At 41.2% G+C, this 26717-nt stretch overlaps 1 protein-coding gene and 1 pseudogene across 6 annotated transcripts in view; both read left to right on the top strand.

Moving 5' to 3' along the window:
• NPAS2 (neuronal PAS domain protein 2) overlaps positions 1 to 26717 on the top strand; it is a 201325-nt gene that overhangs the window by 22808 nt on the left and 151800 nt on the right. For 2 of the 6 annotated variants that reach the window (XM_077133892.1, XM_077133895.1), the window contains exon 1: positions 2053 to 6712. The exons of 2 other annotated variants lie outside the window; for them this stretch is intronic. In XM_077133892.1, the coding sequence (XP_076990007.1) occupies positions 6690 to 6712 (23 nt within the window). In that variant the 5' untranslated portion in view covers positions 2053 to 6689. Of the gene's footprint in view, positions 1 to 2050; positions 6713 to 26717 lie in introns of those variants that run through there. 2 more of the 6 variants (XM_077133893.1, XM_077133888.1) reach the window with 2 other exon arrangements.
• On the top strand, positions 14424 to 24718 carry LOC143660658 (MKI67 FHA domain-interacting nucleolar phosphoprotein pseudogene; annotated as a pseudogene).

Genomic DNA, 26717 nt, shown 5'->3' on the forward strand with positions numbered 1-26717 from the left:
AATCTATCATTGTAACTATCCATTATTTTTTCTATGTTTGCTACTTTATCCTTCACTTCCATAAGTTCTGCGATTTGTTTTTTCAGTTTTTCTATTTCTTCTTTATGTTCAGCCCATGTCCTCTTCATGTCCTCCCTCAATTTATCGATTTCATTTTTGAAGAGGTTTTCCATTTCTGTTCGTATATTCAGGATTAGTTGTCTCAGCTCTTGTGTCTCATTTGAGCTATTGGTTTGTTCCTTTGACTGGGCCATATTCTCAATCTTTTGAGCGTGGACAGTTATCTTCTGCTGCTGGCGTCTGGGCATTTATTCAGATTTCTCTGGGTGTTGGACCCAGCAAGATTGTAAGATTTTTCTGTGAAATCTCTGGGATCTATTTTTCTTATCTTGCCCAGTACGTGGCGCACGTGGCACACGTTTGTCTCAAGTGTTTGGAATGGGTCTCCCCCAGTCACCGATCTCCGTGGCCTGGGGCTTTCGGATCCAAATCTCTCCGTTGGTTCAGGGGCCGCGCGTGGTGGGGGCGTCAGCTGCCGCGGCTTGAGGGGATCCTGTGGCTGGTTGCGGGCCGCAGCGGGCCTGGGGGATTCCCCACCGGACCAGGAAGCCTCCCGTGGGGGGGGGCTTCCGCGGCTTGGATAGCCCTCCTATCTGAGACTCGTATCCGCGGACTCGAAGCAGAGACTCGAAGCCGCCCACAAAAGAGGGGTGCCACCTGCCTCGGCTTGGGAAACTTGCTTCTCCAATACTCTCAGCCGGCCCGGAAAGGGGGGAGGGAGTAGCTCGGACCACCGCAGCTGCCGCTGATCGGGAGATCGCACGCCGCTCGGGGGTCTCACTGCAGCCGAGTCTCGCAGTCAGTCTAGCCAGCCCAGACTTTGGATAGCCCTCTGATCCGGGACTCGTAGCCGCGGACTTAAAGCCGAGACTCGAAGCCGCCCGCAAAAGAAGGGCGCCACCTGCCTCGGCTTGGGGAACTTATTTCTCCGATACTCTCAGCCGGCCCGGGAAGGAGGGAGGGATTAGCTCGGACCGCCGCCGCTGCGGCCGCTCGGGGGTCTCGCCGCAGCCAAGATTCGGAATCAGACTTGCCAGCCCAGACTTTGGATAGCCCTCTGATGCGAGACTCGTAGTCGCGGACTCGAAGCCGCCCGCAAAAGTGTGGCGCCGGCCGCCTTGGCTGGGAAGCTTGTCTCTCCGAGTCTCTCAGGCAGCCCCGGAAGAAGGGAGGGATTAGCTCGGACCGCCACAGCTGCGGCTGCTCGGGAAATCGCCCGCCGCTCGGGGATCTCACTCACCGCAGCTGAGTTTCGCAGGCAGACTAGCCAGCCCAGACTTGGTTACGCTGTGTGTCCATTCCCTGCTGTAGCCCCGGGAGTTGTTTTGTACTGTTTCTGTTCACCTATTAGTTGATTTGGAGTCGGAGGAACTAAGACGCATGTACCTTACTAAGACGCCATCTTGGATCCTCCTATTTTATCATCTTTTGATCAACCTATCTGTCAATCTATCTGTCCATCTCTTATTCTATTTTCCGTTTGAGAGCAGACTGCACACTCTTTGTGCGCTTACAAAGACTAAAAAAAGTAAGTCCACTTAGTCTTTGAAAATATAATATTTCCATACGCGTTTCTTACAAACAAGGATATTCACTTATGTAAGTGCAGTTATTAAGTTCAAGAAATTTAATGTTGCTATAAAACTTACATTCTATATTTAATTTTTTTCTTCTGACCCAATAATGTCTTTTTTAAGCCTTTTCTTCTCCAATCTTATTAGATCTCAGCCAATATCATGTTATATTTAATTGTCATCATTTCTTTAGTTTATCTTTGTCTTTTTTTTAATTGTAGAGACATATACAACATAAATTTGTCCATTCCAACCCCTCCCAAGCACATAATTTAGTAGGGTTAATTACATTCACAGTGTTGAAATACCATCACCGCCATCCGTTGTTATAACTTTCCCTTCGCCCCAAATGGAAACCCTAAACTCTCCTTTCCCCATCTCCACCCCCATTCCTGGTAACCTGTACTCTACTTTCTGTCTCTATGAGTTTGCATATTCTCTGATACTGTCTTTGTGTCTACCATGGGTCTTAAATTTAACTTCCTAATCTTGTTGACTTTAATACCAACTTAACTTCAATAGCATATGTAAACTATGTTCCTGTACCCCTCCATCCCCCCCACTTTTATGTAGTTTTTGTCACAGAATTACATATCTATGCATTATGAGCCCCACGCCATTAATTTATCATTATATTTTGTGCATTTGCCTTTTAGGTCTTGCAGGAAGTGAAAAATAGAGTTAGAAGTCAAAATACGATAGTGCTGGTATTTATTTTTACCTATGTCATTATCTTTACTGGAAAACTTTATTTCTTTATGTGGCTTCAGACAATTGTCTAGTGTCCTTTGCTTTCAACCTGCAGAACTCCCTTTAGAATATGTTATAGACTAGTCTGGTGGTAATCAAGTCCCTCACCTTTTGTTTTTCTGGGAAAAGTCTGATTTTCTCCCTCATTTTTGAAAGACAGTTTTACTGGATATAGAATTCTTGGTTGAAAATTTTTGCTTTCAGCGCTTCAAATATGTTTTCCACTGCCTTCTTGCCTCCATGATTTCCGGTGAGAAATCAGTACTTAATCTTATTGAGGTTCCCTTATATGTGACTGTTTCTTCTCTCTTATGGCATTTGATAGTTTCATTTTAACATGATATGGTGTGAATCTGTATGTATTTATCCTGTTTGAAGTTCATTGAGCAGATTAAGATGTATATAGTCATGTCTTTCATGAATTTTGGCAAGTTTTCAGCATTGTTTCTTTGAATATTCTCTTTGTCCCTTCCTTCTCCTTCTGGGTCTCCCACAATGTATGTACACTTGATGGTATTCCACAAGTTCCTTGAGTTCTGTTCACTTTTCTTCATTCTTTCCTCTTTCCATGCCTCAGACTGGATGATTTCAGTAGTCTTATTTCCAAGTTCACTGATTATTTCTTCTGCCAGTGCTAGTCGCTGTTGATCCCCTCTAGGGAATTTTAAATTTCTGTTACTGAGCCCTTCAAGTCAGTCTGCTTGGCTTCTTTTCAGAATTTACATCTCTCTGTTGATACTCTGTTAGGGTTCACATATTGTTTTCCTCAGTTCTTTTATTTCCTTTTCCATGTTTTCCTTTAGCTCTTTCAAAATATTTAGAACCATTTTTTTAAAGTCTTCTTAGGGAATGCCCCAGGTCTGATCCTTGTCATTGATGGTTTCTACTGCTTCAGTCTTTTCCTTTGCCTGGGCCATCACTTCTTGTTTCTTGGCGTGTTTTATAATCTGTTGAAACCTGGAGATGTTGATATTTTAATGTGTTATTCTAGAATTTGGACTTTGTATTATTGCTAAAATTCCTTAAGCTTGTATTCAGCTAGTGTTATATCAGAGCTTTCCTTGAATGGCAAGAGCTAACAAAAAAGGAGGAGGAGGAGGAGGAGGAGAAGGAGGAAAAAGAAAACACTTTTTCCAGTCTTTGCAGATTGACCCATGCAAGTGCTCTCCTATAGGGCTCATCCGTACAGTGAGTTTAGAGAATACGTCCAGGTCAGGGCTCATCCTTATAGTGAGTTTAGTGAATAGCTCCAGGTCAAAGTTTAAGGGTCTCCAGATCCTTTCTGTTCATGCCTCTTTATCTTGGGTATGAGGATGTGGCCCTAGTGTATTAGTTTGTTAAACTGCTAGAATGCAATATACTAGGAAATGGAATTTAATAAGTTACGAGTTTACAGTTCTAAGCTTAAGAAAATGTCCAAATTAAGGCACCAGCAAAAGGTTATCTTCACTAGTCAAGAAACGTCAATGCCGTGCAGAACACCTCTGTCTTCTCAGAAGGCACATGACTGGCGTTCACAGGTCCATGTTCCTGGTTTCATAGCTTCCAGCTTCTGATGCCAATGGTTGCCTCTCTCTAAGTGTCTGTGGGCCTTCACTTTGCTTCTCTGGGACATGACTCTGGATTCTGGCTTGCTTAGCATTTCATGGGAAGGCACATAGCAGCGTCCGCTGGCTTTTAAGCATTTCTGGACATCAGTGTCTCTATCAGCTCTGAAGCAGCTGTTCTCTTAAGCATCTCCATTGGCTCTCTTTGTTGGCTCTGAGCTCTCCATGTTTAAAGAACTCCATTAAAGACCCAGCTGGAATAGATGGGGTCACATCGTCATCTAATCGAGGGCACACTCACAGTTGGGTGTGTCACATTTCCGTAGAGACAATCTAAACAAAAGTTTCCACCCTTCAGTATTGAGTCAGGATAAAAGAAATGGCTGCCCCACAAGATTGGATCAGGATTAAAACATGTTTTTCTGGGGTACATAAGCTTCAAACTGGCACACCTAGGAATTCCCATATTTACATGGCTACAAATGTCCCTTGTTCCCTAGGAAACAGTTTTCTCGTGGTTCTGGCATTGTACTGTATGTCCTCCAGACAGCAATACCTTTCCCCAGGCAGGACCACTTTACTGCTCCCCCACAATATTCTGTAGGAGAGCTCATGCCTTTTACATGCAGGACAAGTTATGTGATGTGAGTCACTCAGGTCACCACCAGACAAATTGGGTCAGACACCCAAGTTCCTGGTATACGCACAAGGGTTACCCTGCTCCCAGGGATCCAGACTTGAAACATGAGCTGGCTCTGCACTGAACTGTTGAGGGATGGGGGAGGGACGAGCCAGGGCACCAAGAGATCCTACTGCTTTTTTTTTTAATTGTGAAAAATAGCTCATATATAAAAAAGCAATAAATTTCAAAATATACAGCAAAATTAGAGGACAGATTTTAGAATTTGATATGGGTTACAGTTCCACAGTTTACGTTTTACCTTCTAGCTGCTCCAAGATACTGGAGACTAAAAGAAATATCAATATAATGATTTAGCAGTCATACTCATTTGTTAAATCCTATCTTCTCTGTTATAACTCCTTCTTCTCCTTTGATCTTTTTCCCAATCTTTAGGGGTATTTTGGCTATGCCTATTAAATTGTTTTTCATATTGGAAAGGGCTTTCGATAATATGGGTTAAGGCGATGAAACTAGTTGATGTTCTGGAAAGGCTGACCCTCCCTGGGTTTCAGGACTCTGGCGTAGGAACCCATCTGGAGATTGTAGGTTTCTGGAGAGTAGTCATAGTGCATGGAACCTTTGTAGAATCTCAGGTGAAGCCCTGGGTTTCAGGACTCTGGCATAGGAACCCATCTGGAGGTTGTAGGTTTCTGGAAAGTAGTCATAGTGCATGGAACCTTTGTAGAATCTCAGATGAAGCCCTAGTCTTTAGGGTTGGCAGGAATGGCTTTGATTGGGGTTTGATAAATCATGAATAATAGCAATATCTAAATAAAGCTTGCATAAGAGTAGCTTCCAGAATAGCTTTTCAACTCTATTTGAACTCTCTCAACCACTGATACCTTATTTGTTACAGTTCTTTCACCCCTCTTGGTCAGAAGGCATTGTTGATCCCATGGTGCCAGGGCTAGGCTCATCCCTGGGAGTCATGTCCCACATTGCCAGGGAGACTTTGATCCCTGGATGTTGTGTCCCACATAGTGGGGAGGGCAATGATTTCACTTGCAGAGTTAGGCTTAGAGTGAGAGAGGCCAAATCTGAGCAACAAAAGAGGTCCTTTGGAAGTAACTCTTAGACATAACTGTAGGTAGGCTTAGCTTCTCTGCTGCATAAATAAGCTTCACAAGAGCAAGCCTCAGAATCAAGCTTTTTCTTGATGAAGCGCTTGACATGTTACTGTAATCCTTTAACAGTTTTCTGGAACTTTTATAAAGATATTTCTGCCAGTTCTTGCTGGTTGCTCAAAGCTTCTTTGGGGCAGCAGACCCTGAAGTGTGGTGCTATGCCATCTTGATTAGGGTGGGGTGACTTTAACTTCTTTTTTATCACAATTTTCTTTTGTTCCATTACAATGAAAGTGATAGGTAACATTTATAAAGATGAAAAAGTATCCTTTTATAAAGGAAAGTGGATGGATTTATAAAGGAGTCCTGTAGAAAGGAAGCCCCACCCCCATCCTGAACTTCCTTTAACTCACCAACTAATGAATTGTTCAGATAGTTCAGAAAATGGGAAGAAGGTATCCTGAGAACTTGTACCAGAACAAAGGAATTCTAGCCCTGATGTCTTACATTCACCCAGAGGGAAACAAGAGTGAAAGATTCTAGAAAGTGGATACTCCAGGAGGAAATGAAAGGAGGAGAAAAAAGCGAAATTATCATGGGCTTGGAGTCCACGATACACAGATTCATGGAGCCGTATTGGCCTTGCTATCTCATTTTTAATTTTCAGTTCTGAACTAATTAATATATAGTTTATGTCATTAACCCCATAGATAGTGAAATTACTTAATTACCCAACATTGACCATGCTCCCACCATGCTGAACCCAGTGCTGGGTGCTGGGAAAGCAGTGGAGGGTAGAACGCAGGGGAGGTGGGGGGAGTCCTTTACTTGCCCTTCACCCAGGGAGTGTGGAGAGTGAGGGGCTCTGATCAACCAAGTATCATGATAATTCTCCTTAACCAAATTTTCCATGCTCTCAAAACACCTTAGACTCTTCTGAAAAGTTCACCTTTCTCTGCACTTCCAGTCTCCAGCGGTGCCGAGGAGCCCGTGATTATGAAGAATATTCCGTATGAGATTCCATTGGCTCTGCAGGTATAAAAGTTGAAGGGTACAGCACAGATACGCACTGACCCAACTGTGAGCCCAAAGTGTGCACTTGAAACAGATCCTTCATATTTATTTAATTCTTTCTCTTTAGATCTTATATCAGGTGAGTCTAGGGGAGATTTCGGTTTTCGGAATTCTTGATCAGTGTGTAGTTCCTACTGATGCGCTTCAGACAGGTTATATATATTACTTGGGGAAGTGAGAAGAGAGTTTTTTGTGATTGTACATATTCGTCATGTGTGCTATACTCTTTCCCAGAGCAGCGGTTGACCCTTTCATTACAGTAATTAATCTTCCTTATACCACTTTGGGTAGAGAAGGAGAAGGAGAGGCAAGGTGAGGGGGTAGAAGGGAGCCTGTGCTTCTGTGTTGCTTCCTGTATGAACGGAGCTAGAAGGATATTAAGGAATGATGAGAAAGAAAGAAAGAAAGGGAGAAGGAGAGAAAGAAAGACACAGATGGGCTCAGGGGGTATGAAGCTTCAGTTTACTTCAAACAGACTTCAGACAATTTTATTCTTAACCAGATCCTGGTTATATACCACAGGATGACAATAGGCATACATGCATTTCCTGAGGGAACAAAGTTCTTATCTTTCAGTGTTCTTCCTTCGTACTTAAAATAATCATTTGGGGTAAACAAACATTCTCTTCCTCCTAAACTGTCTTACATAAATCAGATAACATAAAGCAGCTTACTGCCACCACCACCCTAATGCCATCTACTCCCAAGTAGTTCCGCAGGTCTTATGTTAATCCTATCTCCTACACTTCTGTGCAGTTTTGGCTGAGGACGAGTAAGAGCCCCAGTCCACCTTTTGGCCTGGGAGGGCCTCAGGCCATTTAGCGCAACAGTAAGTGGGAGGAGGGCATGACAGCTCTGGATGGCCAGGGTCCATGCCATGACCACCTGATATCAGCCTTGGTGGGCGACTGTGTCCTTGGTCATGAGGTGGGTAGAGACTGCAGAGTTTGTATGCTGTTAGCAAATCACTTCTCAGAGGGGCGTGCTATTTTATGGGCCTGGACAGCCCCCCCCCAGATTTTAGTCCTCATTTGGTAGTAATTTTCTGTCTTCATCATCAGAGGTCTCCTCCATCACTGAAAGGCTCTCAGAAGTGTCATTTCACACCTACTTTCATCATAGGGGTGCAGACAAATTTCTTGTCATGGCAGCCTGCTATGGCAGACGTTTTCTGGCCAGGAATGGATTATTCCAAGCAGCTCTGGCATTTCCATTTGCTCCTTCTTCAGTCAGTCTTTTGACATCTTCCCTGAAAGTTTGATCCCATGGCATCCATGCCCTGGGCCATGCCTCCAGCCTGAGGTGAGGGAAGGCGTCACCAAAATGGCTTAGTGATGCCTTTTCCAGCCCTCAGAAGAAGAAAATGGTGCTTGTTGGTCCAGTACTAGCAGGCCAGGTTCACAACCAACTCCAAGGTTGGTTCCCATGTTCCTTGTTTTGTGTGTATAATGTGTGTGTGTGTGTGTGCACGCATGCTTGCTCTGGTGTTCAGGGAAAATTCTTAGTGGCCATGTCGATGACAGTCAGGAGACACCGCAAGCTTTTACTTGTCTAAAACTTAAGAAAAAATGTTTGCAGAGTTTAAAGCATGAAGTTTTACATAAAATAAATATAAAGTATTCACGTTTTATAAATAAACTTTAAAACTTTTATATTATGTAGAATCTTGAAAGACATCTGCAGTATTTGAAGGAGGGATGGTTTATAGAAAAGGCATTTATTCTCCTGCCTTTGTATGTATTTGCGCTTTTAAATGAAATGACTTCCCTCCAAGTGTAGAAGTTAAGTTAGAACTGTCAAGGTTTTTTTCTTCCTAATGACAACTCTTGTGCCATTGACTACCAAGAATAACAATATGCCTTTTTTTAAAGTTAAGAAAGAGTGTTTATTTTTGTCACTGAAAGAACAACAATTGTTCATGTTCTTAAGTTAAAGTATTTTTTATGAATTGTAATAATAAATCATTTTGAGGTTCAGCTGTACAGAATAAAAATGCTTTTTTAGGAAGTCCTTCTCCCCACATATTTTGGTTGATGGGTTTTGGACTTTTAATAATCAACAGCTAACATCTAGTAAGGAATTATATGTACCATACACTGTTGAAAGTGATTTAAATATATTAACTCATCAAATTCTTACCATATCTCCACTTTATAGCTTGCAAGTTGAAGCTCAAAAAGGTTTAACCACTTACCTCGGGCTACACAGCACAATTTGGACCTGCACCATTAGGCACCAAGAGCCTTCTCACTCTGCCATGCTGCCACTGACCATAGTAGTTCAGGTGTTTACTTCACTCTTGTTCCCAAAACATAAACTTGGAAAGGAATAGAATTATGTACCATACCTGTTCTTAACTCTGCTCAGAACATTCAGGTTTTTACAGTATAAGGAAAGAATGAGTCATGAGAGTCTTTCCTGAATTTTGATCTAAACCATTACAGATGTGATTGCTGCTGCTGATTTGCTAAACAGATAGCTAAACAACTAACAAGAACTTGTGATTATCTTCTTACATTGTAATTCTAAAGGAGGTTATTTATGAAAGGAAAAATATATTTCCTGGTAGTTTGATCCCTGTAACAGTACACTTTAACCTAAGCCATCTTAGTTGCTATTGGGCCAGGCTTGGGGAGGGAGTAGAATAGAAAGCTGACTCCTGGTGCCCTGGGCTGTGGGGAGAGAAAGGACCCACAACCCACAGGAATGCACCTCCAGCCAGCCAGATTGTCCAGATTTCTCAAGAGCAAAGGGTATTCCACAATGCAGGGCCTAAGACACCTGCCAGTGCGGAAACCCCTTTGGTTAAGGAGCTGTTCCAGAAAGCCCAGGTTACCATGCAAGAAAAGCTCTTCATGCTGCAATGCCTGCTTCTTAACAGCCAGTCAGCTCACGCGCAACTGGTCATTGGGGCTTGGTGGCGTAGGTTGTGTTGGTTCTAAGAGTGAGGATTTCCCCAACTCATTTTCCCAAACAAAAAATGTTAACGTTTTTTCACTGACTGGGGGCAGTCTTTATTTGAAGCACTTTAGCAAAAAAGCCCAGGATGGTGTTGAAGTGCCTTCTTTGGGTTCAGAATGAACTGGTTTAGTGGCTTCAAGAACCACTTCAGTTTCTACTGTGTTTGGGGAAGCTACATGTGCAGATAAAGACCTGGTGAGGATATTTCCTCCTGTACTTAAAAAAAAAGATTGGGGCAGGGGGTGTGATGGTAGTTCAGTGGTAGAATTCTTGCCTGCCATGCGGGAGACCCAGGTTTGATTCCCAGCCCATGCACTTCCCAACAAACAAACAAATAAAAAAACCCAACTGTGTTAGTTAGATTCATTTGTCAACTTGGCCAGGTGAGCATACCTAGTCTTGTTGCTGCGGACGTAAGCCAACGGTACGTGAACCTCATCTGTTGCCAATTACATCTTCAGTCAGCTAGGAGGCGTGTCTGCTGCAATGAGTGACGTTTGACTTAATTGGCTGGTGCTTAAATGAGAGAGTGCAATGTAGCACAGCCTAAGCAGCTCGACATTCCTCATCTCAGCACTAGCAGCTCAGCCCAGGCCTTTGGAGATGCAGAAAGAAGTCACCCCGGGGAAAGTTGTTGGAACCCAGGGGCCTGGAGAGAAGACCGGCAGAAACCATCCTGTGCCTTCCACATAAGAAAGAACCTCAGTGGAAAGTTAGCTGCCTTTCCTCTGAAGAACCAACAAAATAAATCCCCTTTTATTAAAAGCCAATCCGTCTCTGGTGTGTTGCATTCCGGCAGCCAGCAAACTAGAACACTAACCAAACAAAAAATTCAACATATGATGCTGCAGTAAGGGGATATTCGCATGAAAAAAGAATGAAATGTAACCCCCACCATATAGCATACAAAACAAAGCAAAAAATTGGTAAAGAATAGAATTCCTGGACCATAGTTTTAATTTTAATGAATCTGGTGTCTTTTAAAAGTAGGTGTCTTCAAGGACTTTCCCCTCAGTGGGAAAGGTACAAGCTCCAGGGAAGAAGGTTGCCAGGGATGGACCTCTGTGATGCCATGGATTGGGCCAGTGTTCATTTTCAGTAGGACTGTTACTGATTTCCTCACAGGGACTGAGCTAGAGACAGATGATCCCGAAGGTCCCTTCAGCTTTAAAATCTGTGACTCAGCTATCTTCTACTCACATTATTATAAAGTGATAAACTTGATTCTTTCATATTTATAAAAAAGCCATAATGTATATCCTAACTGTCTGTAGGAAGAAATTAAAATTGGTAAATTCTTTATTATTCTCTAAAGCAGGATTGCAAAAGGCATCAGGAGCTCTCTCAGGGCTTGAATTTGTAACAGAGAGGTTTTGAAAAATCAGGGAGGAGAAGGGAGAACATGACAGGTTTTGGCCCAGTCAGAGGCCCTGTTACCTATATGAACTTGATGTAGGCTAGAGGAGGCAGCAGAGTCAAAGGGGGAGGGAGAGGCCATTCTGTAATGGCTGGGGAAAATGGTTAGGCATTCTGGAAACCAAAATCTATAATTTTACACCTCATTTCATACAACCAACTAAATACCAGATAGATTTGTTACATTTTCTTTTGAAAAGTTAGAGAAAACAGAAAAGCATTCGTGTACGTAAATGTCTAAGATTAGAGAAATGAAAAGAAATCACAAAAGGAAATAATGACTTAAACTTCTGTACAGGTAATCAAAATTAAGAGATAAACTGGCAAGAATATTTATAGAAAAGTTTTTTCAGCATAAGGAAATTCCCTAGAAACAGGTTTTAGCACTGAGATTCATATCCATTATTTTCTCACACTCTGGCTAGAGAATCACTTGTATTAAAAATCAGTTGAGAAAACTACCTAATTCATTCTATGAAGCCAACATCACCCTCATACCAAAACCAGGCAAAGATATTTCAAAAAAAGAAAACTACAGACCAATCTCTCTAATGAATACAGATGCAAAAATCCTCAATAAAATTCTAGCAAATCGTATCCAACAACACATTAAAAGAATTATACATCATGACCAAGTAGGATTCATCCCAGGTATGCAAGGATGGTTCAACATAAGAAAATCAATTAATGTAATACACCATATCAACAAATCAAAGCAGAAAAATCACATGATCATCTCAATTGATGCAGAGAAGGCATTTGACAAGATTCAACATCCTTTCCTGCTGAAAACACTTCAAAAGATAGGAATACAAGGGAACTTCCTTAAAATGATAGAGGGAATATATGAAAAACCCACAGCTAATATCATCCTCAATGGGGAAAAATTGAAAACTTTCCCCCTAAGATCAGGAACAAGACAAGGATGTCCACTATCACCTCTATTATTCAACATTGTGTTGGAAGTTCTAGCCAGAGCAATTAGGCAAGAAAAAGAAATACAAGGCATCAAAATTGGAAAGGAAGAAGTAAAACTATCACTGTTTGCAGACGATATGATACTATATGTAGAAAACCCAGAAAAATCCACAACAAAATTACTAGAGCTAATAAATGAGTACAGCAAAGTAGCAGGCTACAAGATCAACATTCAAAAATCTGTAGCTTTTCTATACACTAGTAATGAACAAGCTGAGGCGGAAATCAAGAAACGAATCCCATTTACAATCGCAACTAAAAGAATAAAATACCTAGGAATAAATTTAACCAAAGAGACAAAAAACCTATATAAAGAAAACTACAAAAAACTGTTAAAAGAAATCACAGAAGACCTAAATAGATGGAAGGGCATACCGTGTTCATGGATTGGAAGACTAAATATAGTTAAGATGTCAATCCTACCTAAATTGATTTACAGATTCAATGCAATACCAATCAAAATCCCAACAACTTATTTTTCAGAAATAGAAAAACCAATAAGCAAATTTATCTGGAAGGGCAGGGTACCCCGAATTGCTAAAAACATCTTGAGGAAAAAAAACGAAGCTGGAGGTCTCACGCTGCCTGACTTTAAGGCATATTATGAAGCCACAGTGGTCAAAACAGCATGGTATTGGCATAAAGATAGATATATCGACCAATGGAATCGAATAGAGTGCTCAGATATAGACCCTCTCATCTATGGACATTTGATCTTTGATAAGGGAGTCAAGCCAACTCACCTGGGACAGAACAGTCTCTTCAATAAATGGTGCCTAGAGAACTGGATATCCATATGCAAAAGAATGAAAGAAGACCCATCTCTCACACCCTATACAAAAGTTAACTCAAAATGGATCAAAGATCTAAACATTAGGTCTAAGACCATAAAACAGTTAGAGGAAAATGTTGGGAGATATCTTATGGATCTTACAACTGGAGGTGGTTTTATGGACCTTAAACCTAAAGCAAGAACACTGAAGAAGGAAATAAATAAATGGGAGCTCCTCAAAATTAAACACTTTTGTGCATCAGAGAACTTCATCAAGAAAGTAGAAAGACAGCCTACACAATGGGAGACAATATTTGGAAACGACATATCAGATAAAGGTCTAGTATCCAGAATTTATAAAGAGATTATTCAACTCAACAACAAAAAGACAGCCAACCCAATTACAAAATGGGAAAAAGACTTAAACAGACACCTACCAGAAGAAGAAATACGGATGGCCAAGAGGCACATGAAGAGATGCTCAATGTCCCTGGCCATTAGAGAAATGCACATCAAAACCACAATGAGATATCATCTCACACCCACCAGAATGGCCATTATCAACAAAACAGAAAATGACAAGTGCTGGAGAGGATGCGGAGAAAGAGGCACACTTATCCACTGTTGGTGGGAATGTCAAAGGGTGCAACCACTGTGGAAGGCAGTTTGGCGGTTCCTCAAAAAGCTGAATATAGAATTGCCATACGACCCAGCAATACCATTGCTAGGTATCTACTCAAAGGACTTAAGGGCAAAGACACAAACGGACATTTGCACACCAATGTTTATAGCAGCGTTATTTACAATTGCAAAGAGATGGAAACAGCCAAAATCTCCATCAACAGAAGAGTGGCTAAACAAACTGTGGTATATACATACGATGGAATATTATGCAGCTTTAAGACAAGATAAACTTATGAACCATGTAATAACATGGATGGACCTAGAGAATATTATGCTGAGTGAATCCAGCCAAAAACTAAAGGACAAATACTGTATGGTCCCACTGATGTGAACGGACATTCGAGAATAAACTTGAAATATGTCATTGGTAACAGAGTTCAGCAGGAGTTAGAAACAGGGTAAGACAATGGGTAATTGAAGCTGAAGGGATACAGACTGTGCAACAGGACTAGATACAAAAACTCAAAAATGGACAGCACAATAATACCTAATTGTAAAGTAATCATGTTAAAATACTGAATGAAGCTGCATCTGAGCTATAGGGTTTTTTTTGTTTTTGTTTGCTTGTTGGTTTGTTTGTTGTTGTTTTTTACTATTACTACTACTTTTATTTCTTTTCTTTATATTAACATTTTATATCTTTTTCTGTTGTGTTGCTAGTTCCTCTAAACCGATGCAAATGTACTAAGAAACAATGATCATGCATCTATGTGATGATGTTAAGAATTACTGAGTGCATATGTAGAATGGTATGATTTCTAAATGTTGTGTTAATTTCTTTTTTTTTTCTTTCCGTTAATAAAAAAATTAAAAAAAAAAACACAATAAAGTTTATCAAACTAAAAAAAAAAAAAAAAAAATCAGTTGAAAATCTGGGATTCTCTATCTCCCTTCACTGAGGCTTCTGCATACAGAGAGCTGGGACCTGTTGCCCTGATGTGGCAGAGGCCATTCATTCACCAGAGGGCACAAAAGAGGAATGACAAATGGGAAACAGGAAAGTGGTGTCTCTCTAGAACTCAAAAGCATACAAATAAAACAATGAGATCAATTTTCATCATTCAAGTTATTGAAGAATTTTAGAAGGTAATTGTTAGGGTCGTGAATTGGGCTTTCCACAACCCTTCCTGAGGTAGCATGCAGGTGAAAATCCATTTGGCAGCATATATCAGCAGACCTTGAAATAGTCACACCCTGGACTGCTTCTAAGGGAATGATCCCAGCTGAAGAAAAAGCTTTGCAAACCACAGTGTTGTTGGTGTTTGCAAAAAGCTGGAAACAGAGCCGTCTTAAAAGCTTTATGTGGTGAAATAACTCTGTACATCCACTGGATGAAATAACATGCAGCTTATTAATGTTATTATTTCTGGTGGCTAAAGAGTAACTTAGGAAAATGCATGTAATGCTAAGAGAAAAGACCTATGTAAAAATTAAATCTATCTGATCTCAACAGCACAAGACCCACCCATGCCCAGGGAAAGAAAGGCAAAATGTTAATAGCGATTGTCTTGGGTGATAAGTCTTTGGAAGATTTTTTTTAATTTTGATTTTTACTTTTAGTATAAGGACAGGGCCTAGTTTTACAGATGTTTGCCATATCTGAGATCTGGTAGTTTAGAGTGACCAATTCAGACCCACAGACCTGTCCCTCTCCAACTAAAGAAGGGAAGAAGGAAGCTGTGTGTTGGGACAATGGGAAGAGGTAATTTATGTACCTGAAGTGGAAAAGTTACTACCTTTACATGCTGTGATAAGAGATGGGAAGACACTCTTCCTTTCTGCTTGGCCACCATGGTTCCTGGCTAAAGAGAATATGGAGCAAAACAGAAAGAGCCAACCTTTTTGGTATGTGCGCTCTCAGGCAGTGGACGGAATGGGTTAGCGCTAGCTCCAGGGCAGGGAGGTACGGTGGCATAAAAGCCACTAATGGCTCAATATGAATTCCACTCATTATTTTTCCATATCACTTACGAAATTAAGCACACTGAAACATTCATTAGCGTGCTGAACTTCATAAGAGGCGCAGGAATAATTTGAAATGTGAATTTTAATTACTGTCTTGTAATCTCCTTTCATGGGAGGCAGAGTGAAGCAGCTCCACTTATACTGCATGGACTCTCAAGGAGGCTGTTTAATATTTCATAAGATATCTATTATGGCTACAGCGAATAAATTGTCGTCATGAGAATATATTGATCAAGAACCTGAAGGAAAAAACTCTGAGCTTCTGTCTGAAACTCGCTGAGAAGAAGATCTAAACTGGAGGGCGAATTGATCAGCACTTAGCTTGATGATGTTTTCCATTTGTTTCTTAAAAAAATAGCATAGTGTATAATTGAGTTTATGTTTATTAGAATTCTCTCAGTAACTCATCCTCTATAATAGAGTCAATGCCAAATTGAGGCTTTATTCCCCAGTCCTGTGAGGGGCTGGCGCCGGGCTTTGTAGGTCTTTGCTGGATGAGAGCAGTTCCTGTTTGCTGGCGTGCTGGGAACATCATTGAGCATCTCATGTGCTCACGGAGGACAGGATTGTCATCTTTGTGTTGAAAACCTCGGGCCTGAAACAGTCTCCTTTCATTTTCAGTTGATTCTAAAAGGTCAGTGTTTCAGAATAGGCCTTTCATACAGTTCACAGGTGGCCAGTTAGATCCTGTAGTGGAAAAAAACTCACCACACCATTCAGCTTGTGGAGGTAGGATACTGGGGCATCGTGGGGGTGGGATGAGGATAAAATCAGAGAGTAAACATGGGGAGAGGCACAAAGGGGAGTGCAGAGGCTTCTGCAGAAGGTGGAGCACCTCAACTTTCTGTCACATGTCTGTCCGCTGGTGGGAGGGCTAAGGGTGAAGATATGAAAACCGAGGGGCAACCTGGGGAGGAAACAGTAGCTTTAAAGCAGAGGGGGCCATTTCATTGATGGAAGTCCTTCCTTTTGAGTCTGGCTAGGGGTCCTTGTGTGGCCTGGTGTACTGGGTCTGATACATAGGCCTGCTGTGGAGACCTTGGCTGTGACCCAGGACTGTGTCTTTACCTTAGTCATGACTCTGTCCAGTGGGAGTGACTGGAACCCAGCTTGAATTCCCACTTATACTGGGAACAATACGGGAGTAGCCAGCAGAAGCAAAGTCTAAGGAAGAGAGAGCCGAAGAGGGCTGGAAACTCTGACTTCCCTTTGACTCTTCATCGCAACAGGCAGCCCACAGGAAAGGAGCCTTTCCCCTAGCTCCATAGATTGGCCCCAGGAAGGGCTTGCTGGCTATGTGCCCTCCTCTTGGACAACTGCTTTAGCATTGGAAGGGCAGGATTGTGTGCCTGTCCTGGGGCAAGACCTAAATAAACAGAAGGATTACCCCTCCCCCCAACTAGCTGCTGCCTCTCCTGAGACTTCTCTTGGGTGTCTGCATTCTTCTTTCTAGCCCTGAGCCTCCCCAGGTGATGTGAGGCTCATGAGCACCTGGGATGTTTAAGTGTGAAACATAGGGGGTTTCAAATATTTGGTAGGGAAAAAGGGAAAGTATTTCATTATTCTTTTTTATGTTGGTTATATGTTGAAATGGTAAAATTTTGTGGATTTGGGTTAAGTATATGATCAAAATTACTTTCACCTGTATCTTTTTTACATTTTTTGTTTCTTTTTTTATGGGCTGCTAGACATTTTAAATATACACGTGGCTCTCACATTTGTGGCGCATATGATATATTTCTTTTGACAGCACTAGATCATGTTAATGTTTTCATTTGCGTTTCCTCCTGGGGTAATGATACCCTTAGATTTATTGTCCATTGGGTCATGTACTTTAATTTTCCTTAAAGTTGTCTCCTCAAACTTTAATATGGTCTTGCTGGTTGAATGGCGAGTTTAGTGAGTAAGTTGCTGCTTCCCACTTCAAACTTCCCAGCAGAAGTCTCCTAAGTTGTCCAGTCTGTCTCACAAGGGCCTCTTCTGTGGGTGAAGCCCCATCAGATCCAGGGGGAAAGCAGTGACTGGCATATGTCACAATTTATGGATTGGAATTCTCCAGTGCCACTGGTGAAGGTGGAACATCTCCACTGAAATCACCAGCATTCTGAGTTGCTCAGTTTTTAGCTCTTACGTATGAATACAGGTACAGATATATAGATATATTTTACTTCTGTTGAATCAGCATACATTTAGTCTGCAATCCAGATGTGGGAAAGCATTTCAGAACATAAAGTGGGAATTACTTGTCCCCTTTAGATGTCACTCAAGCCTCCCTCTGTCCATCCATCCCTTTACTCAGTCAGTAGTTAGGAGTCCCTGGTGTGGGTGCTGGAAATATAGCAATGAGCTAACCCAGCCTGGTCTCCAGATCCCCCCTCTGCTTCCCTCCACACCTGATGATTCAGGGGGTTCTGAATCAGTGTTCCTCAGAACTCGTGCATGAAAAGCACAGTGCCTGAAATGGAAAGTCAGAACGGCTGAATGAGGAAGTCTAGGTGGGAGCAGAGTCCACGCTGCCCCCCTCCCAAAGGCCCGATCTGAGAACCCTTGTTCTGAATTATCCTCCCTCTAAACATGCTTTTGTTATTAGGTCTTTTTGTAGTACATTTTGAGGAGACGGATTGGAGCTCAGATCCCTTTTAATCAAGCAAAATTAAGGAGCTTTTCCTGAAATTGACATATTGAGAGAGACATATCCAAAAACAAAACAAAAATAGATCCAGGTCTGCCTGGCTTTTTTTTTTTTTTTATGCTGTATGTCAGGGTCACATTTCATTATTTTTCCATGTGGGTATCTCATTATTGCAGCACCATTTGTTGAAGTTTTGTTTTGTTTGTTTGTTTGCTTGTTTGTTTTGTTTTGGGGGAAGTACATGGACCAGAAATCGAACCTAGTTCTCCTGCATGGCAGGCAAGAATTCTACCACTGAACTACCCTTGCATCCCTCTGGCTTTTTAGGTATTTTTTTCTTTAGGACAGGTAATAGTTTCATGTAACTTTCCCTGTGACACTTAAGTATTCAGTGAGAGTCAAAGATTTCTTTTAAGTGTCACATATTTATTTTGTTTGCTAATTGCTAATGTTTTCTTCTCCTAAATTTAATGCTTTGCTCATTTGGTTAAATGCCTGAGAACTGTTTCATTAAGCAAAGCAATGGCTTTCAGTGCTGTTTGCTCTTATTCTTCTTCTCGATGGGCCGAGTGTGCTGACTCAGTTAGAGGGCACCCACTTTACCTGCCAGTAGAGGTGGAAGGAGAGTTCTGTGATGAGCATTTGAATGTCTTCCATGTGTCCTTAATGACGCTAAATTAGGGAAGATTCAGGGTGAAGACAAAAAGGAAACTCTTTTCCAAAGACTATCTGAAATTGATTTTGTAGTTGATTTTTTAAAAAGAAAGAAATTGAAAATAATAATGCTCACAGAATTAAAACCACTTATCATGCTGTAATTGAGTGGAACTCAGCGTGTTATGTCTGCTGAACAACTAGGAAATGGGAAGCAATGTAGAAGGAATGGATATCTGTGTCTGGGAAGGAGATGTTCTGCAAAATCATAATTAACGGAAATCAAAAAGAAGCATTCACTGGAACGGGGAGGACAAATGAGAAGAGAAGGAAATGTGTCCCTTCTGTTTTTGAGTTGGACTACTGGATCCTGTTCTTTTTGGTTTAGTTATGAGTCATCCACCATATCAGAGTGGGTATTCAGAAGATACCTGGGTACAGTTTTGCTGGGATTAGGAGGTGATCTATAAATGGAGTGGAGTGGAAAGGCCAGGTGTTCTAAGAACATCTTAAGATGTTATTCCCTGAGATCGCCCCAAGCTTTCATTCACTGGAGACTTCCATTGAGCCCTACTGTGTAATAGGTGTGAGGACACAGAAATAAAAGGCTCAGACTCTATTCTCAATTAGACACTGGCTCGTAGGACAGCGGCTCAATGGACTTTCTCATTCTCCACTGCCCAGGATGCCTTCAGATGCAGCTGTCTCGTCAGATGACTCTACTTTGTGCCACTGAAATAATCACTTGCATATATTTTTGTTACTGTAACACTTGGTCTTCCTTACATCTCTTTTTTGTGTGTGTGTGAGAATTCAAGCTGCCTCCCTGCCTTAAAGAACAAACATGTTTCTCTAACATTTTGTATTTTTGCCATTATTGCTTGTAGGCAAGTGAGAAATCTGGTTTTGAAACATCCTTTCCTTTAGGAATCAGGGTGAAAAGTTGGTACACAGAGGAGGAAATAATGCCATTAAAAAAACAAAAACAAAAGAAAATTGATTTATGCAGTTCTAACCCAGTATGTTTGCCTGCTAGGCCCAGACAAAGAGGCAGGGACATTAACTCAAGGGGAAGTGGGACTTGTTTGCCATCTTTTTCTTCCCGTAAAGGCTTTGGCTATTACTCAGTTTTCCTCACCGTAAAAGTCTACACCTGCCCCTTCCCCCAGCAACTCTAGATTCTGACTGTGAGTTTGCTTATTCTAATTATTTCATATCAGTGGGATCATGTAGTATTTGTCCTTTTGTGTCTGGCTTATTTCACTCAGCATGATGTCTTCAAGGTTCATCCATGTTGCTGCATGTATCAGAATTTCATTCCTTTTTGGGCTGAATAATCCATTGTGTGTATATGCCATTTCTATTTGGGAAATGGAAAAGTTTTTGGTATGGATGGTGCAATGGTAGCACAACATTGAGGGTAATTAACACCACTGAATTATATATTTGAAAGTAATTAAAAGGGGAAATTTTAGGTTGTATATATTTTTAAATAAAATTTTTTAAAAATCCATGGAACACTTCCAGAAGTGCCGTGTAGAGCATATTGGCTGGAGCGCTTTGGACATGGCAGAGTTTTCTGATCCAGGCTGACCCTCTCCTGCCACTGGACCTGCAAGAGCAGGCCAAGGTTCAGAAGTAGGTGGCACAGGTCCACTAACATGTGACCCAGCAAGAAAAACTTACTTCTGGTGTAAGCTGGGTGGGCCATACACCCCAAGGCTATTTCCAAACACAGCTCCATGCATATTTCTCCCAGTTTGGCACTGTCGCAAGACTCAGACCATCTAGAAGTAAACAGGCTGGAGATAGCTATGCCTTTGTTGACCTGGGGTTGATGATGCTGACCAAGATAGTTGCTGAAACAATGGATAACTGCCTTTTTGGTGAAAGGCTCTTAAAGTGTGAGTTTATGCCATCTGAAAAAGTATATGAAGAACTTTTCAGAGACTGAGATGTTCCATTTGCAAAACCATCACATCCAGCAGTGAAACAGTATAATAAAAAATGGACATTTACAGAAAAGCTATTGATAGAGAAGCAATTTAAAAACAAAAATTACTCAGGAAGAAATTAGCTCAAAAAAGGAATAAAGTATAATTTCTCTTGATTTTACTGTGACAGAAAAAAAAGAAATGCTTCAAACACTGCTCTTCAGAATTCTACAAATAGCCAAGTTTCCCCAAACAGAAGAAACAAGAGGTTTCAGGAGCTCCTGACACTCCTGAGAGCACTGGGAATGCCAGGGCTCTAAGCCAGTTTGCAAACAAGCATTTTCACAGGTGGAAATCTGAAGAGGTTGAAATGAATGATGATATAATGAAACAGTTTTCAAACAGCCCATATCTGGTGCAAAAGAACAAACACAAGAGATTCAAACACCTATATGTTCAGGGGGAAAAAAAGAAAGAAAAACCAAACAGTGATTCTGAGTGTATTATGCATAATGTTTCTTCCGAAGAATGTGATTTTGTTATTAGGGCTGATTCTTTAAATTTTACTAGGTGCAATGAAATGTAACTGGTGGTAAGATTTTCAGAGGAAAAACATACTCTTGGTTCAAGTAAATAAGAAAAGCAGTCATTAATTTTGGCTTGCCAGCCCTTGCTGAAATACGGGGGTGCACACCATCTCGCAGCAGCCAGCTCACACCACCTCTTTTGATCTGTTGAATGTCTCTGGTTTCCTTTGCAGCTTTCATAGTTGTCCTTAGTTATTCTGCCTCGTTAAAATGGTCACTGTTAATTGCTGGTTTAAGTATAAATTGCATCTTTTGTTATAACCACCAAATAAAGACCACCAATATTGCTTTCCACCTACATAGTTCTCTGTGTTAGGCAGTGCACATTTAACCAATAAGGTTCAAGATCAGACAGTTGAAATTGAAAGCTAAATTAAGCTACTGAGTAAGAACGTAATCCAAGTGCTAGTGCAGAATCATTCATATGCATATCACTCATTTTTACCAGTAGTGTTAAATTAGTTTTTGATGGGCTGGTGTGGATTAATAACTAACATTTTGTAGCTGTTATCACTGTGGAATTGTATTCCAGGATTCAAACAGTGACCAACAAATAATATGTCTATAATATATTTGTATGTAAGTGGGACTTGGGAGTCTTGAAATAAAATAACAGATTTTCACCTTGTCAAATAAAAAAAAAAATCCACGGAACTACACAGCACAAACAGTGAACTCTAAGTAATCCACTGTAGTTTATGGTGCAGCTATAAAATGTACTTTCATCAGTTGTAACAAATGTACCACACCCGTGGGAATCCTGTATTTTATGCATATTGTTCTGTAAACCCAAAACTTCTCAAATTAATTAATTGCTAAAACAAACAAACAAAGGCTCAGGTCATCTGATAAAGCTTCTGCATTCAAAGGAAAACTGTGACTAGTGAGGCCTAGAGAAAGAATGTGCTTGGCCAAGCTAGTAAATCGTGGTTAGACTTGAACTCACCTCTCTTGCTTCCCCTTTCCCTGCCCTCTGTTTGGTGAATGCCATCTCTCACTCTTTTGTCCTCAGATGTAAGTCTTTAAAATTACAGAGAAAAGTACACCACTTCCAAAATGCATGCTTGTTGGCATTATTTTTATTTCCTCTTTGAGCAAGGAAAGCCTAGTCAAACTAAAGTTTTGCTTCATGGGTATGTATTTGCAGCTGCCGATTTTCCCTTTCTTTCTGGAGAAGACCGGGCTGGAGTGGGTGGGGCTGGAAGAGTCAACTGTGCTGAACAAGGAATAGTTCAGAAGAAGATGGTGAATGTCCCCAGGACACGCATAAAAATTAATTACAGAAAAGAAATACATCATTAGCATCAGGTCTTATAATAAGTTCCCGTGTGACTATTATGTGAAATTAATTACTCCCTACTTAACTTTTTTTTTTTAATCACCTCCTCAGTACTATGAAAATAGTCCTAATTACCGACATCAGTCGTTTTAAGCTGTTAAGGATCATCATTGTATATATCAGTATACTCATTTGGTTCTGCTTATTTGAACTCAAATATAGCCACCCCCTGTGCCCCGTAAGGTACTTTACCTGCAGAGAGACATATTTGATAAAACTAAGGTTGTCAAGATCATGATCTCAGAAAATATAAAATGTTGGAATAACATAACATTAATCTGTTTATTTGTTATTCAGTGGTTCCTTTTTTTCCAAAAACTGTGCTAAGGCCCTGGAAATAGAGGATTAGAAAAAGTAGGAGCTTTAATCTACTAGCTGAAGTGGGACCTTACTGACCACTGGCAGAGAGGGATGTGAAACTGAGAATACCCCCATGTAGAGTGTCAAGTTGCTGCACATGCAGAAGGTGGAGCTTCTGGAGAGGGTGACAGAAAATTTGATCCAGTTAGGGGACAGGAATGGCCTCTGTGAGGAAGCAACATTTAAACCCAGGCCTGAAGGGGGTAGAGTAGGCATCCCTGAGGCAAAGGGGGAGATAGAACTTCCCAGGCAGGGGGACAACATGGGTAAGGGCCCAGAGACAGGACCTACTGAATTGTGGCTTGAGGCGGTTTGGGGTGACGGGTGGCACCAGGCTGCAGAGACCTAGTGGCCTTTGTGCCACTTTGCTTTAGGTACATAGAAAACAATGACAGTTTTTTTTTTTTTAACATTTTGTTTTGAATAATTGCAAAGAAAATTTGCAAGTATAACTAGCTTCCTTACACTCTGAATTTCTGTTCACATTTCATCACACTTGCCATATACTTTTTGTAACAAACTATTTTTTACTGAATCACTTGGGAGTAAGTTGTGGAGGATGCTCTACTGACCTTACACTCTCCTGTGTATCTGCAGAACAGTCATCAAAATAGAGCCCTTAGCTCTGATACAATGTCAACTTCTGATCTTCAGACCCCATTGACGTTTCACAGATCTCCATTGCATCCTTGCCAGGTCCAGGACCCAGTCCGTAATCATATTAGCCTTTGATTGTTCGTGGCTTTGTATCCTCACTGGGACAGTTCCTTAGCCTTCACTTGTCTTTTGAGGACCTAAACATTTTTGGAGGTTACAGGTCATTTCCTTTCTAAAATAACCATCATTTTGGGTTAGCCTGATGTGTCCTGTGAATTAGATCTAGATTCTGTGTTTGTATCAGGAACACCATGGAAGCAGTGTTGTGCCCTCTCGTTGGGCACAGCAGAAGACCCTGATGCTGATTTGTTCCATTACTGGTGGTGGTGATTTTGATCACTTGATTAAGGTGATATCTGCCAGCTTTCTCCAATGTAAAGTTACTCTTTTCCTTTTGTAATTAGTACGTATCTTGTGGAGATATTTTGAGACTATATCGATACACTGTTTTTCATCAAATGTTCACCCCCTAGTTTTACTATCCATTGAGATTTCTTGCTTACAACATTAATGTTGGTTGCTAAATGGTACCTTTCTACCTTCTGTGTTTGCTAATTTGCAGTCTGCTCTGAAGAAGAGCTTTCTTTTTCCCCTGCTCATTCACTCATTCATTCCTTTGTATCAGAGTAGATTCATGGACTCCCGTTTTTATTCTATGGGTAATAATTGGTTGCTATTGATACTCAAATTGTCCATGATTTGGCCTGTGGGACCACTTTTAAGCCAGCATTTGACATGTCCACATCATTCCTTGAACACTTATTATTTCTAGGAAAATAAGATATTCCAGGCTGATCCTGTGCTTTCCCTGCTCCATCCCTGGGATCAAGCTGGTTCTTTTCAGTGAAGGAGGTACACTAAAAGGTTTTGAGCTGGAGATTGGCCTGATTTGCATTTTAAAACACTGTTCTGGCTGCCTTGAGGCACGTATTGAGGAGAGAGGCAAATCAGTGAGGCTGTAGTTCAGTGTGTTGATAATTCAGATGGGGAAAATGAGGGATGGATTTAAGATAGATTTTGGAGATAGAATTGGCACACTTGGTGATGGGTGGGATATGGGGAGAGGGGGTTTGACCAAAGGGAGACTGTAAGTCTCCTTTCCTGAGATAAGAAAGAAAAGGGGAGAAGAGAAAGAGCAGATTTTGGCAGGGAAGATCAGAATTTCCCTTTTGGGCCTGTGATACTTGAGATTTCTGTGCCAGCCAAGTAATTCGAGGTGGCTGTGGATGTGAGAGCCAAAAACTCAGGAGAGAGACCTGGGCTGGAGATGAATATCTGATCATTGTGAGATCCTACACACTTTGAGGGCTTCTTTGTAAAAGCCCTACCCCCATGACTGCCTCCCCCAGAGACTGGGGAAAAGGTCAACAACAGTTGTCACATTTTTTTGTATTAAGGGATCTGGACTGAATTATGCATGTGTTAAGAAAAAAAATAACATTATATATGTGTGTGTATATATATATATATACACACAAATGTGTACATAAGCATTCGTATTTATTATATGTAGTATTTAAGAGACTTGGCATCAGAGAATGCATTATTTCAAAATTAAGATTGACAGGGGGTTACTGAAAACTGAATGTAAGTAAAGCATTCATGATGAGGAGACTAACTGTGGCATTACGTATCAGATAAGCAAAATGAATTTAAAAAAAGATTATATACCAACCAAGGAAAAAGTTGCTGCAACGTAGATGTGCAGTTTGGAAGCACTCAGTGGTTTTGTCACCGAAGGCTTGCTTGTCAGACAGCCCATAAAAAAGGGGTCTGGCTTTTGTGCATTAAGTTCAGTTATCTTGGTAGAGATGGATGCTGTTTGTTTTGGCATTTCGGTCATGTTTACTAAGATATTTTTACCTCAGAGTTAGAAACAGCTGGTTTTACTGATGCTTTTCACTTTGACTTTTGTTTGAAAAGCTAAATTGGGAGATTCCATTGCTCCTTCTTTTAAATCAAGGACTAAAGTTAACGGTAGCCTGGCAACGAGGGAAGCCTGCGTGTTGTCATAGCTGGTGCTGTTGGCAGGACAACAGGGCCACGTGGAACATATGGCAGTGGCGTGAACCCATGGTCCAACTTTACTATTCCAGAGCTTACCTTCTGGGCACCTTCTTACGTCCTTGGCAGACTAAAAGGAAATTTTCAGACACCCCCCTTCTGCACAGACATTTCACATTTACCATAGGCCTATTTTTTTTTTTCCAGTAGGTCAGCAAACTCGCCTCTCCTTTTTGCATAACACCCAAAATACATATTGAGTCTGGTTTTCTTGTATCATCAGTGTGGCTGGAAGTTGTACAGAAAAAGGTGCAGTGGTGCTCTGCTCACTCTTAGCCCTCCTCCTTTGAAGGGGTCAGATGTATGGCTCCCATTTTGAAATGGCAGCTCTTTGGGCCCACGTGACTCTCCTCACACTGCCTTTTAGTAGCATTTAGTGACAGCTGCCTTTAGTGTCATCAGTGAAATGATGTGTTGGGTTATAAAGGAGTCAGCTGACCTTATTATAGGCGTGGGATCCCATCTAACAAGGAAGGGTGTGCCTCCATTCTCTACTAGGAAACATGGCTAAATCAGAACAGCATATCATGTCAGCCATTGATCCATCTGGTGGTTTTGATGCCTCTGAAAGCCTACAGAGAGGGAAAGCAGAAGGGACCAGTTCATAGCTAGTCAGCACGTAGGACAAGAAGCATTTATCACAAGCACAGTAATATGACCTTGCCAGTCATCCCCCTCTAGTTGCATCCCAGCAGCACCCCCACTTGGATGGTTTGTCTCTCTGTCTGGTGGGAACTCATGAGACTCTTCCTGAGTTGTCTCAGAGGGAGCAGATCTGGAAGACAGAAATAACCTCATATCAGTGGCTGCGCTGCCTGTGGGGCCCAACATCCTTACCTGGTGTTCAGTTGGTTACCTTTATTTATCTAACATCCCAGTGGGATGTGAAACTTGGCCCTTGCTTCTTATGGGGGCAGTATATCTAATGGATCAGAGTGGCACTGTGAATGTTAGACTGTCGGA

This window comes from Tamandua tetradactyla, chromosome 17, assembly GCF_023851605.1.
Source record: "Tamandua tetradactyla isolate mTamTet1 chromosome 17, mTamTet1.pri, whole genome shotgun sequence".
Taxonomy (NCBI): domain Eukaryota; kingdom Metazoa; phylum Chordata; class Mammalia; order Pilosa; family Myrmecophagidae; genus Tamandua; species Tamandua tetradactyla.